We start from the raw sequence: 14,066 nt of genomic DNA, 5'->3' as shown, positions 1-14,066 counted from the left end.
AGGGAACTTGTAGCCACAATGTGTAATGATGGTCACTGGCTTAAGTGGCTTTAAAGGAAGATTAGACATATTCATGGCTGACAAATCCATTAGTGGCTATTAGCCACAGAGGGGTCCAACTGATTTGTTACAAGGGATGGATCTGACATAAATGTCACTGTTAAATAGCAGCGGAGTTCAACCAGGAGCATGCTTTATTAAAGACTACACGCTAAGGCAATATGGCGGGGTCAAGACCCTGCTTAAATACATGCAAACGAAATACCCCCCACCCCCATTTCCCATACCAAATAATGGTAGTAAAGTTTTGCGCCAAGACTGCTCATTGGTTGCTGTTTTGAGTTCAAATCAATCAAGAGTCTCTAGTGTTTCCTGCGGTTGCCCGGGTGCGTGCGGAGCTTCCCACAAAACATTAAATTCAGTACGTAACAGTCACTATGTTGGGCCAGGCTATATGTGCCATTAAATGTAACACAAGATACTGGAGACAGGGGCAGCAGACATGGAGATATCAGCATTGGTAAAGGGACTCCATCTCTTTTCTCTCTCTTGCTGTCTCATTCCTCCCCCCTTCCTCCTCTCCCCAAAGGAAGTGGAGCAGGAGGAGATGGAGATCTCAGCTAATGGAGGGAAGCTTGGAGACACAACAGCAGCCCTGGAGGACAAAGCAGGAGATTGTGATTGAGGAAGCTTTTCTCTGGTACACGCACATGCTCTCTCTTTCCTTTTCTTTTCCTCTCCAAAGGAGGAAAAAGGAATCTCCGCAGCAGCAAAGGAGGAAAAAGGCATCTCAGCAGCATCAGAGGACAAAGCAAGAGAAGAGAGACTGAGGAAGTTTTTCTGTGGTACGCACATGCGTGCACTCTTTCCTTCTTAGCTCTCTTCCTCCCCAAAAGAGAAAGAGGAGACCTCAACCATTGGAGGAAAGACAGCTTGGTGACGCAGCAGCAGCCTGGGAGGACGAAGCAGGAGAGAGCCAGTCGCTCGTAGGCCAGATATCAGGCAGTGCATGTTTGATACTCCTGAGCTGTGGTATTGAAATAGGAGCTCCAGAAGCATTGTCTCTCTGAACACTAGTTGCTGAGGGAGAGAGGCATGGGGCTTGTCTTCAAAAACCTTATCAGGAGTTTTTGAAAGCTGACTACTGAGGGAACCAGGATACTGTGCTGGATAGACCTACCTTGTTCTGATCCGTTTTCCTTATAGTAGACCAAATATCAATGAAGAAAGGAGGGCTTTTTAGCTACAGACTGTAAAGATACATCTTAAAATAAGAGTATATTGACACATCTGCAGTGTGCCTTTTTTTCCTCACCAAATCATCACAACCACATCCCACATAACAGATCTGAGGTTCAGGGCTTCCATAGCCTGTCAGTTTCCCAACTACTCCCCTTTTATTTAGGCTTTAAACATTGGTCATATTGAGCCATCCTGAGGCATACATTCATCAGGTATACATCCTCAGGTATACATTCCTCAGATAACTGCAACATTGGGAAGACTCGTGTGTGAAAATAGTAAGCCGTCACAGATAATAGACATTTCTTAACACAGTATTTTTCAGCTTTGATTCAACTAGCAAAGGATGTATGATCCAGCATGGAAGCATTCTAGAAATTCAAGCCTCTTTGTAATTGCACCCAGCCATTCCTTCGTATCTTTTCAGGGCTGAGCTCTAGTGCAGAAAATACCCCTATGATGTCTTGTTTCACTGTATCTGAAGAAGTGTGTATGCACGTGAAAGTTTATACCTTGAATAAATGCTGTTGGTCTTAAAGGTGCTACTGGTCTCAAACTTTGTTCAGATACATCCGTATTTTTTACATTTCTAAGAAGTGGGACACAGTTTTCCTCAGGGTGAAAGCACACCATATGTGGCCTGCTGAAAAAGCCTGAATAGCGACATAGCAGCTCAAACTGGACTAGCATCCAAGTTCCTCTTGACCACATGGGTAAATCTGGAGGAAGGGCTGCCAAAACATCAGGAGCCAACTTAGTTCCAAGGTGTGTCCATCCTCACTGCATTTTTTCTCTCAATATGATCTCCCTTGTTTTACCACACCCAGCTCATGCAACCAGCCAATAGGTTGTGTCACTAGAGATCACGTATGCCTGAATGCTGTTTCCCACCAACCCTTGTATTTAGACACTAGTATGTAAGATATACCAGGTTAGAACCCTTCTTCCTGACATGCTAGTTATCTATACAGGGGGAATGAGCTCCCCTCCCCAGTCAGATGTGGTATAGTCCAGAAACAGGTTTAACTGCTCATTATCTGCAAGGCTATGAAGACACCAAGATTATTTACAGCAGCCAGTACTTGCCCTGTCACAGAATTCTGAAAAGCTGTTAAGCCCCCAGAGCTAAGGGCTGTTTCTCCATCTGAGAGTTCCGTAAGTCTCCAGACTTTTCAGTAATATGCTGACAGCAGGGAATAGGTTAGGCTGCTGTTTGTTTTCCCAAATAACAGAGTCTTTCGTTCAAATACCTGATTAGTGCCTGGAGATCTGCCTATCCCCTTGTCTTCCCCAACTGTTTACATCAAGACTCTGTTTGTACTCCCAGGCCTAGGTTCCTGCCTAGGATTCCTTGACTGGGGCCCCTAGCCACTGAATATCATCCCAAAGTTAGGTTTGAAGGTGACCAGGCCTCCAAAGAGTAACCTGCTGCTCTCCTGGCCAGAAATATCACATCACTGGTCCCTCTGGAATGCCTGGACTTTTTCAGCTGTCTTTCCTCCGTTCTTTCCCTGGCCCACTCACTCCCTGGCTGTCTTGGCCTACACCTGAGGAGGCTTTCACTACCCAGGAGGTCTCTACTTCCAAGACAGTCTTTACTCCTGAGGAGTCTAAACCTGGCAGTTTTTGTCTGACCTGCCCTTTAGGTGTCATCAGCATCCTACCCTGTCATTCTCTCCTCTTGGGGTTGTTTTACCCACTCCATCTGGCTACATCCATTACAGTATATTTTTGGTTGGTCCTTGAGTGGGTCTCCCACCATATTTCACAAGTAACTGACACTGGAGACCATTCCAATACCCCTTGCTAGGGACAGCCAATGTGCTCATAGTTTACCTCTGCCTCACCATATTAAAAAACATGCATTTCTATTTTTATTCCCTACATCAAGATCCATCTGGATCTAGTTCAACTACATCTCAGTTCCAACACTGGCCTGCCAGCCAGTCACTATCAAGAAACAACAGCCAAAAAGAAGTTCTTTGAACAGCTAATTTAAATAAGGTTTAAAAATAAGGATACTGAAACAGAATAGCAAACAATATAATTATATTAATTAAAATATTTGAATTCATATGTGTAACAAATATCCCAGTGATAGATATGTGCAGAATATAATCATCCAATAAAATTACAAAATAATGTAGAAAATAATAAAGGTAAAGGTAGACCCTGTGCAAGCACCAGTTGTTTCCGACTCTGGGGTGACATGTTTTCACAGCAGACTTTTTTACAGAGTGGTTTGCCATTGCCTTGCCCAGTTATCTACACTTTCCCCCCAGCAAGCTGGGTACTAATTTTACCGACCTCAGAAGGATGGAAGGCTGAGTCAACCTTGAGCCCTGAACCCAGCTTCCACCAGGATCGAACTCAGGTTGTGAGCAGAGCTTGAATTGCAATACTGCAGCTTACTACTCTGCACCACGGGTAGAAAATAACAGAAGGTAACAAAAAGTGAATATCAACGTTAATGATAAATATATCCATCACTGTGATATGTTGTTTACAATGTTTATGAATACACATTTTTTCAGTCATGTAATTATTTATATTATTATTGTTTGCCTTTCTATATAGCAGTCCTTATTTTGTTTCTTTTTAACTTTCCAGAAACTGCCAAGCACACAATAAGAGCTGTAGCCCTGCCTGGTTGTTTGTGCCCTAGCAGTGGTTTACTGCCTTCCAACATGTAAGTTTAATTTAACTACTCTGTTAATTTGTCTGACACTTCATTAAAGGTACTTCTGTGAACTGCTAGTTAATCTTCCCTCCTGTTGTCCTCCCATATTGTATATAATTTTGAGGTGGGCCTGTGCTATCCTTCACATGTGCTCTTATAAAACAGTGAGGTGCAACTAATTTGGATTTGTTACTGCATAACATTTCTATAAACAATGACATCAAAATACAGCAGACAGACATTATGGACTTATTCTATAGCAGAGGTGAGCCTGTCTCCTCCAAGCGTTCCATGTGGTCTTCTGGCTCATTAGAATCTTGAATCTTTTTTTAGAAAAATCTTAATTTTAAAAACAAAGCAAAAGGATAAACTAAAAAATCAAATACTAAGGGCTAAGAAGCAAGAGAGAAATAAAGTGAAGCCCACTTGAATTTTGTTACATCCAGTTCAGGCCAGATTATCAAGATATATTGACATCCTGTGTAGTTTAGCAGACTGAATGACTGGAAAAACCAAGTCTGAATTGAAGTGCAGCCATAAACTCTCAAGGCTGCCTCATCCATAGCATTTTCAGCCTCAGCCCCTTCTCTGAAAAACAAGATTGTGAATAACCGCTCTCAATGAACTGCCTTATGAACCTTACCATAACCAACATGGCTAGATAACAATAAATGCAATGCATCCAATCTATTGGCTGAAGATATGAAGTTGCTGTATTTAGAGCAATGGCCATATCTAATGCAATAACATTTCCTCTGGCAGCAGCCTTCCAGAGTCTCAGGCAAAAGAAGGGTGTCCCCCAACACTTGAAAGCCTTTAACTGGAAAGGGTACTTGGAACCTTCTGCATGCTTGCTCTGAACAGTGACTTTTCACCTAAATATATGAAGATGTTCTATCCTAGCTGAGTCCACTGGTTCATCTTGATATAGTCGTCTGGCTGGCAGTGATTCTCCAAGGGGTCAGGCGGGGTGACTCCTGCTGCCTGAGAGTCTTAACTAACTGGCAAATACTGAACTTAGGATCTTCTGTATGCAAAGTGCTATGTCACTGAGACATGGCTCCTCTAATTATTCCATGAAACTGAAACCTATGTTAGTTGGAGCTCTCAGCACAAGCTGAATTCCCCAGTATGAGTCTTGCTTGCCCACCTGTCTGCACTGGTTGTCTTATGCTTAATCTGTTCACTAAAGCTGCTGAATGATTCAAGTCAGCCTTTGCAATAAGAGCACAGGCATCACAGACCACACAAAGTGACATATCACACTAAAAGATGGTATAGCTATTTTATTTTGAGTCAATGGGATGTTTCTGTGCACGCACACACCCACACACACACCATCATGAGTGATCCTTTGGGCACTCTTCGGTTCAAGCACGCAGTCTCAGCAGCCTTGACTGTTAACTAGAAGTCTTGTTTCTCAAAAAGAACAGTTTTTAAGATTTGGCCCTAAGTCAAGCATAGCCTTTCCCATATTGGATTCCTTCAACAGGGCCATGGTGCCTACAGTGCCACCCACCTCCAGCATACTGGACAGTGCCATGAAATAGTTCCTGCTCAGCAATCAGTTTCTCTAGCTGGAAGCAGGCTGAACCCCCACCTCCATTTAATGCTAAATTTTTTGAACTCCCCCTACATCCCAGATTTCCTCTTCCATCAGAACACGGAGGGGACCGACATTCAAAGCAAGAGGATGGAAAATAAATTTAGATGTATGCATGTGTGTAAGAGGGTCTCCTTTCATTTAATGCCTTTTATTTCTCAGAAGTCTGGATGGGGATTGCTGTAAAGCAGATGTGGGCACTACATGCCAATCCCAGCCAGTGTATAGCACAAAGGTTTTTCTGCCTGATGTGATTAGGTTTTGCAGAAAGATATAGGCAGTGTTACAGCTACAAAAAGATCAGTCTAAGAACACCCTGTTGCAAAAGAGAAGTTTTTTCCACTTTAAGCTCAAAAAGTTTTAAAGCTGGCATAGTAGCAAGTTGTATTTTTTAAAGTTATAAACAAAAGCAATGTTTTACTGGAAACTGAGGGAAACTGCTTTTCGATCTGAGGGAAGCATACGTAAGGCAGGACAATCTAGTGGAAAAAGCTGTATGCACAAGTTACATCTTTTGCATGTGCCCCAAGAGCACTCATAAAAGAATTCTCTGATATCATTGTCCAATGACTCATTGGACAATGATATCAGAGAATTCTTTTTCTGCATCCTGCGTCTGCCTTTCTGTGCACAATAGCAAGAGCACAGAGCACTGCTCAGGAACATGTCCAGGCTCAGTCTAGATGCATCCAGAGAGACCCAATGGCCTGGGGACCAGAGGATGGGAACAGAAAGAAACTTCATGGGGTAGCCATGAATCAGCTGTGACTGGCATGCTATTATCTCCAGTCCTCTCTAACACATCCACCAATTCAGGCTGTCATCCCCCACATTTTAATATATTCATAAGTTACAGCCTTGTAACTGTCCTGGAGTGCCTATATCTTTAAGAACTTTGATGAATCAGAAACATTTAGCTTCACCTGGTGATGCCACCACCCCCCACCCCGTAATATTACTTCTAATTATATCTTGAGTGCCAGCAGCATTCCAAACATCATTCACAACACTGAGGATTCCTGGCCTCAATCCAGAATGCTTACAATCAAGATTACTGAAGGATGAGACAGGGCAAGGACCAAGGAACCACAAGCAGTGAGAGTTTGAAGTGACAACAAAAGGACAGGTAAAGGGAAGACTAATTAAGGGGGGAAAACCCTTTGCTATAAAACCATCTGGTATTTTACTGAGGAGGCAGACTGTTGGCCTGAAAGAGGGAGGCTGCCCCAGACCTAAAAAGCAGTATAGGGAGAAGGCACAGACAGACAAGGGGGGCATGCAGCTTTTAACTTTTCTCTAGTCTAACTTCACATTTTCCGCAAAGGCTGAGATAAGGGAAGGGAGTGAGGACAGAAGAGGGCCAATGGGAAAATGTGCTTAAGTAGAGCACAAAGGAAAGGGCTAGGTGCTACAGCAAAAGGAAAATTCTTCTCTTAGCTACAGCAGCAGCCAAATCTGTCTGGCTTCCCTTCCTAGCACAGAACCTTTAGACAGTTTAAGGAGTCAAACTAGATAAGAGGCTGATGTCATTGTAAGGTAAGAAAAGCCAATACCTGATGCTTTTAACAAACATTTTTTTAAAAAGTGCCCATGGTTGGCTAACAAATGTCAACAAGCTTATAATGATCCAGTGCTTTTTCCCCCTTCTTCAAGAACTCAAGGTTGTTTTAGCTTAGAAACCCAGTTCTGGAAGTGCAATTCTGTTCCCTACATTTTCCAACCCTTGGCCTATAAGCAGGTAAGTGCTCCTTGGCTGCATAAACCAACCACCACTATTTGGAGAGAGGCTCTGAAGCATAAGTGCTCAAAATATCAATGGAGGCAGGGCTGTGCTAACTGGCATTCTCCCAGTAGGAACAAAGATAGCTGAAGTCATAGAACACATCTATGTTGGAAGCTGAAGACCTGCTACTAGACATGGGCACAAACTGAACCATGAATTGTGATTTGTGCTCAAAATGGGCCAATTCATGATTTGTTCACTCACACCATGCCCAAACTGGAAAACAAATCCCCTTTTTCCCTTAGTGCTTTGTTTGATTTGTCTTTGCGGTTCATTTCCCCAGACAGCCTGGTGCCGATTCAATCAATTCCTATGCAACTCTGGGGGTGGACTTCTGGGACCCCAAGAAACAACCATAGCAGTTGTCCATAGCTGCAGCTCTGGGAGCCGACCATGGACCTCCCATTCTACCTTATGGGAATAGACACCATGACTCCACTGCTTTTATTTTGCACTGCAGCACAAAGAGAGAAGAGTTAGTTTTCATTGTGAGAGCTGAAACTGAGCTTTCCTGGGGGCACCTGCTTTGGGGAGCTATAATTTGGACATTCCAAATCCAATCTTCGCCGAACTTGGAGGGCGGATGGAGGAGAGCCTGCTGAAGACTCCTGGTGGATTTTGCACCTCCCAAACCAAATCAAATAATAAACTATGAACCAGTTCAGGCAACTGGACAAATCACGGAATGAACCTCTAGTTCAGGGTGATTACATGAACCACGAACTAACACAAACCACCCTTTTTGCATTGTGGGCCTATGCCTACCTGCTCTTAAAAGTGATTCAACAGAACTTTTGGGATTTTGATGGTCAAGTAAAAGTCCAAAACAACCCCAGACATTTCTTCTTACTTTGTTGCTCAAAAAGAGACTGCTCTAGTTTACACAAGCACCATCACTCCGTAAACTAAGTACTGCCTGGGCCAGCTTTCCCCCATCTAGTACCTGGCTGGCATCACCTTGCAGGCATGTTTTTGAGTCCACTGCTGAGCTGCAGCTGAAGGAATCAAAATCAACAGTGATGTCTTGGACATTTCTCTCATTGGCATTGTCAAAGCTGTTTTTGCCATGGAGCTGTTTGAGGTGCTTCCTCAGGACAGGCTTGTGGGCAAAAACCATGTCACAATAGTTGCACCTATGTGGCTTGTCCCCACTGTGAAGGTTGAGGTGATCCTGCAGGGAGCATTTCTGCGAGAAGGTCTTTCCACAGATCTTGCACTGGAAGGGCTTGATTCCAGCATGCACCCGCATGTGCCGGTGGAGGTTGCCTTTCTGCGTGAAAGTCTTGCCACAAAGCAGGCACATGAATAGCTTGTGCATTTTCAAGTGATTGGCATAATTCTCCAGGTGCCGGAACACGCGGGTGCACTTGGGACACTGGTGGTGCCACTGGAGCCCTTTGTCTACTCCTCGATTACTGGGGCCAAATGCAAAGAGGTTATCACCCCCTGAATATGAGAGGGAATAGTTATGCAGCTGGCTTTGCTCCATTTCATTGGCTCGATTCTCCACTGTGGAATTGATTAGGGAGTGCTGCGGCTCAGATGAATGAAGAGTACTCTGCTCTGAAGAAATAAAGGCGCTCTGATCCTTTTTGTTTCTGACATCTGCAACCTCTCCAATGGACTCTACTTTCACTATTTGTATATCGCTATCCTCCATATCCATGCTGTCCTCAGAGGGCTGTATGCATGGGGAATCTGGCTGCAAAGATTCCTCCTCCTCCTCCTCCTCTTCTTCTGCCACTGCTGGTGGTCCCTTTGGCTCTGAAGAGTCAGTTTGTTTCTCACTTGGTTCTTTTTTCTCTAACTGCTGCTTTGGTCTGATGAATTTCCAGAGGGCCTGTGTGCAGCGTTCCACAATGTGGCTCATTTGAAGGAAGCTGGCAGCTGTCAAGTAATTCACCAGCTCCATCTCGGGGAACTCCAGAATTCCACTGTAGCAGGACAGGAGCAGCTGCTTTCCTACTTCAGAACTCTGCAGGATGGAAATTTTCACTTCTCTGGAGTCATTTAGCAGGAACTGGTCCCTTAAGAAGGGAGAGCCAGCGGCAAACACAATCTTGTGACCATGAATTTCAAGATCATCTATACGGACTGTGATGTCACAAAACTTGTTCTCTTCTCTTAGTTTGTCCATTTTCTGCAGCATTGAGTCGCCATAGTTTTCAAACTGGAAATGCAGGATATCAGGTCTCTCGGTCATTTTGACAAACTTGAAGGCTGTCTGTCTACAGAGAAAGGGAGAAGACATTATATAACCAGAAGGATTTCACCAAATTCAAACAAGAAGCTTTAGACTAGAAAATAAATCTCCCATATATAAATCCACAAAAAGTCTTCTGCAGTTCTTGCCCTTTTTTGTTCTATCTGAAAATAATTATAATTCTTAGTTTTTTTCTCTTTCAGTTTGCTTGAACCCAGCTGGATCTCACTGACTGAACAAATGAAGAGGACATGCAATGCAAACTGGGAACAAACAGCTTTAAAGAAATAAACGTAATAATAGCAGCTAGCATTTTCTTAGCATTTAGATAATTTACTTCAGTAATTCTTGCAGCCATCCAGCAAGTGAAAGCTAATATTCTCTGCTAGAGTACATAGAGGGCAGTGATGCTGAGAGACAGCAGTTTGCCTAAGGCTTCCTAGTAAGCTGGCAAATATGAGAATTGAATTGCAGACTTCTGATCTTAGGTTCTTAGCAGTTACTGCACATCAGCACTTCCAGAAAGCATGGAACTCACTTATGGAAGTTACTTATCACACTTATGGAACTCATGGCTGTAATTCATGGTGCTGGGCAGATGCCTAGACAATTAAAAATACTGGAATGTTTTGTGAAGTAGAAACAAGAGTCAACAAACTAGATGCCAGCGCCGAACAAAATGGGAAACTCATTAAATTCATGCCCTGGTTGCAAACTTCTCAGAAAGCATTCAGTTGGCTGTTGTTAGAAAACAAACTATGATGCAAAAGAGCCAACTGCAACTAGACACCAAAAGGGTGGGAGGAAGAGAGGGGGCATGTCCTAGAATCAAGTGATCTCCCAAATCAAGTGGTACTCAGAGGTAGACTATTACTATTTAGTACCTATGGTTCATAATAAGCCTGTGTTCTTGAGTGTGTGTGTTTTTTATCAATGATGACGATTTATTTATGCACTATTTTTTAAAAATGTGGGACTTCCCACTTGTATGACAACATAATGAATAAATGAACACATCCAGCTATGTTACCATACTGTTGGCCCATCTAGCTCAGTACTTACACTGGTCCATCACTTCTGGTACAGACAGGCCTTTCCTAACTGCTTATTACTTTAGATGCAGGGGGCTGAAAACCTGGGGAACCACAAAACTATACATGAGGTTGTCATATATACCAAGTTAGTCCATTGGTCCTTCTTCCTTCGATTGACGGGGGCTCTCCGGGGTTCCAAGCAGATAAAGATCTTTCTTGCTAGATACCTGCTACCTGAACGCTTCATGCTCTGTACTTGCTCTTGAGCATCTTCTAAAGTCGCCCCCCTCCCGGGGATTTCTGCAGCGGCCCGAACAATATTTTTTTTCTGGCTGAAATTGACAAGGAGTCTCGCGGCATCTGAAAGGCTCACATGTTGGATTTATTTGCGACAGGAGCCCCCACAGGCTGCGAAGTTATAACGCAAATTCACGCAGGCGTCTGACAAAACAGGTTCTGCTGAAGTAAATCTGTCCAGCCTTTGAGATGCCGCGAACCTCTTTGTTGTCTCGGCAAAAGGGCACAGCCGAGTTCCTCTACAACGTGCCTTTTTGAGCCGGCACCCCTCCCCCCTTCTCCATCCTCCACCGGGCGCGTTTTGCCGCCGCAATCCCCGCGCGCCAGTTCCAGAGGCCATTCCCCCCGTCCGTCTCACCTCAGCTCCGTCACCCCACCTCCCCCAGGCGGTGCAGCTCCGGGGCCGGCCCGGGGGAGGGGGAACTTCCGGTGCCAGAAGCGGCTCTTTTCTCCTGTCGTCACGGCGAAATGGGTTGCTAAGGTAAAGGATGGAAGTGACGTTTTCCTCACGACCTCGGAAGCAGCTAGTCCTCCTTTCCGGCGGAGTGCGGTCACGTGACAAGGAGGGGGCTGGGCGTGGGGTTGGCCCCGACTGAGGCCCGGCAGCGGCGCCGTGGCGGCTGCTGCTCCGAAGGGGAAAGAGAAGGTAAGGAGCGATGTTTCGCTCGATCCCTGTTTGTGCATAGAGCTGGCCTTGCGGGAGAGAAGATGCAGCCCCAAGAGGGAATGGGGGAGAGCTGGAATTGGCCTTCGAGGGGTGGGTATGGTTCGTAATGTTTAGCCTTCCAAAGCGTTGTCAGGGCTCCAAACGCACTCTCTTGTGGTAGACCTTACAACAACCTGGTAAGGTAGGCCCTGATTGTGGAGTGGCAGCTGGTCATGTGATAGCTACCCGTCTGGTATGTAGGTGTTACCATCTGCAGAGGCTGTAGGTGACTGTATCCTATTTTTGCCCCCCCCCCCACTCCACCTCACCACACCCCAGACTGGGGAGAGCTATGGAGACAAGTCAATACAATCTATTTGTAGACTGTCGTGGGTTACTCTCTTCCAGGGAGTTAGCACCCTGATGATAGTGAGGCTCATGCAATGAACCCTTTGTAGCTTCTGCAAATTATTTTGTAGGCTGATCGCTTATGAAGTTGGAGGAAACGCATCAGTTGCTTGAAGATGTTTGTTGAAATACAGCTTACTGCTGAAGATTCGTAGCAATTTTGGAGTCAGAGCTTTATGAGTGAAACTGGAGAAGCCTAGGGACTGAGTTTGTATATGCTAGGAGCCACCGTGTGCAACTGGATGTGTGATTGCGTTAGCTGTGCTAAGGGCAGGGAGGGGTAGTGTCAGGGGCAGGGTAAACTGTTCTGAGATTCTGTTTCAGACCAATAGCGGTTTGGCCAGAATTAAGCTGTGACTAAAAACATTTTCTGCCCCAAGCAACAGGGATACTGTGAAGAAAGTATTTTGTTTTAAGTGAAGTTGCTTGTATATTTGTTATGTTTTATTGAATAAGCAAGCGCCAGTTGTTTTAGACTCTGGGGTAATGTTGCTCTCACAACGTTTTCACGGCAGACTTTTTACGGGGCAGTTTGCCATTGCTTTCCCCAGTCATCTACACTTTCCTAAGTATAGAGAGAAACAGAACCAAATGTGTTTAACTGATGTATGCAAGAAGAGTGTTTCCATACTTAGTATTTGTTATGCTGGCTTGGTAGGTAATTATCAGGTCTCAGTCTTCTTTGATAAGGGGCAATGTGTGCTGGATGTAGCTTGGGTGCTAGGCAGAGTGACTGGCTACCTCATTTGGTCCCATGATATGTACAAAGTAGTAGGTTATATGGCTGATATGTACAGAGTAATAGGTTAATCACAGTTACTGCCTGACCGAATCCCACTGACTTCCCAGGCTTTAAATCTGTCCCATTAAAACTGATTTTTCAGCTGTGACCCCATTGTGCTTGTGTTATTTTCATTGCTTGAAAAATCTTAAAGGCTTGACTTTTCTTCATAGTGGTGGTTCTCTAAAATTCAGCAAATAAATAAGGAATTTTAGTGTCTGATATTTCAACATGTTATACAATGACTTTCTCAGCTGTGGCCCCATCATGCTTGTATATTATTTTCACCTGCTTGAAAAACCTTAAAGGCTTTCTTTTTCTTTGTAGTGGTGGTTTTCTAAAATTCAGCAAATGAATAAGGAATTCTTCCAGAATTTGATGGCTTGTTAACTGTACAGAAAAGTAATTGGTATCTGGAGAATATTTCTGTCCAGACCTGGACAGCTTTTTAGTAGTGTCTTAAATAAAACTCTTACATTAATGTTTTGAAACAGACATTCAAAATATTTGTAGTTTGAGTCCCCAGTTGTAGGATTTGCGAATGGAAAGTGTCTTCCTCCTCTAAAGGACCTTCCTGCTTTTATGTCCCAGGCCCAACTCTGGAGTTGGGCTTGGCTGGGTACTAGTCATTTGAGGAACTAGTAGGTAATAATACCAGTGACTTGGGGTTGGACTAGATGACCCTGGAAGTCCCTTCCAACTCTGTGACTCTGTGATATGATTCTGTGATCTTTTAGTTAAATCCAGATCCACAGTCCTTTTAGAACCCTGAATTTTCCAGGTTTTACAGCTTGTTATTAGTAGTGTGAATCTAATGTGTGAACAGCCCCAACAGTTTTTTGTTTCCAACTACTGATGATTGTATATCTGCACACCTATTGTCATTTTTTGCAAGTCCTGATTTCCTTCAACAGTCCATATTGTCTCCACCCCCTTAACCCTCCCCCCCAATCTGCAGTTTCCCCTTCCTCCACCTTCTCTGTAATAATTTTCCTAAGTTATTTGAATGCATAGTTTTGGTTCTGTCTGCAGTGGATTTTCAGCTTTTCTTTATATCAGTACTTCAAGCATGCATTTAAGAGAGTTTTAAAATGGGGGGGGGGTGTTGCTGCTTTCTTCTGTGTAGTTCATGACACTCTTGAGACCATCTGGGTTTCCTGGTCACTTGTTTCTGAGCAATATGTTTCATATTTGAAAAAGAGGCTTCTGGTAGCCAGTGGATCAATAATCATTAAGCAGCTACATTAGTCTGAGTGCCAAAGTGTGTGTTCAGTTTCCTTTTGTTTGTTGAGTGATTTTATTTTCTCTCCTGAGGCATTGGAGCTTGTCATTTCCTCTTTCAAAGTGACTTGCAAAGGTTCTGCATGCCATTTTAAACACCAATCTGTT

At 44.0% G+C, this 14,066-nt stretch overlaps 2 protein-coding genes across 3 annotated transcripts in view; one reads left to right on the top strand and one right to left on the bottom strand.

Moving 5' to 3' along the window:
• Positions 1–5,193: 5,193 nt before the first annotated feature.
• Positions 5,194–11,345, bottom strand: ZBTB26 (zinc finger and BTB domain containing 26). The gene is made up of 2 exons (XM_060251463.1): positions 11,201–11,345; positions 5,194–9,536 (listed from the first exon to the last, which is right to left on the bottom strand). The coding sequence occupies exon 2, from the start codon at positions 9,509–9,511 to the stop codon at positions 8,183–8,185; it is 1,329 nt and encodes a 442-aa protein (XP_060107446.1). The 5' UTR covers positions 9,512–9,536; positions 11,201–11,345; the 3' UTR covers positions 5,194–8,182.
• Positions 11,346–11,355: 10 nt separating this feature from the next.
• The window catches only part of RABGAP1 (RAB GTPase activating protein 1), an 83,805-nt gene continuing 81,094 nt past the window's right edge, over positions 11,356–14,066 (top strand). The window contains exon 1 of one of the 2 annotated variants that reach the window (XM_060251461.1): positions 11,356–11,488. The gene's annotated coding sequence lies outside the window, so the exon portion shown is untranslated. The remainder of the gene's footprint in view (positions 11,489–14,066) is intronic. The other variant, XM_060251462.1, reaches the window with a different exon arrangement.

Source organism: Heteronotia binoei, chromosome 12, assembly GCF_032191835.1.
Source record: "Heteronotia binoei isolate CCM8104 ecotype False Entrance Well chromosome 12, APGP_CSIRO_Hbin_v1, whole genome shotgun sequence".
Classification (NCBI taxonomy): Eukaryota; Metazoa; Chordata; class Lepidosauria; order Squamata; family Gekkonidae; genus Heteronotia; species Heteronotia binoei.
Note: the sequence above shows the minus strand (reverse complement) of the source record. Positions and strands in the feature narration are given on the sequence as shown.

Coding starts and splice junctions, on each gene's coding strand:
- ZBTB26 (XM_060251463.1), bottom strand. CDS start 9,511: ATGACCGAGAGACCTGATATCCTGCATTTCCAGTTTGAAAACTATGGC.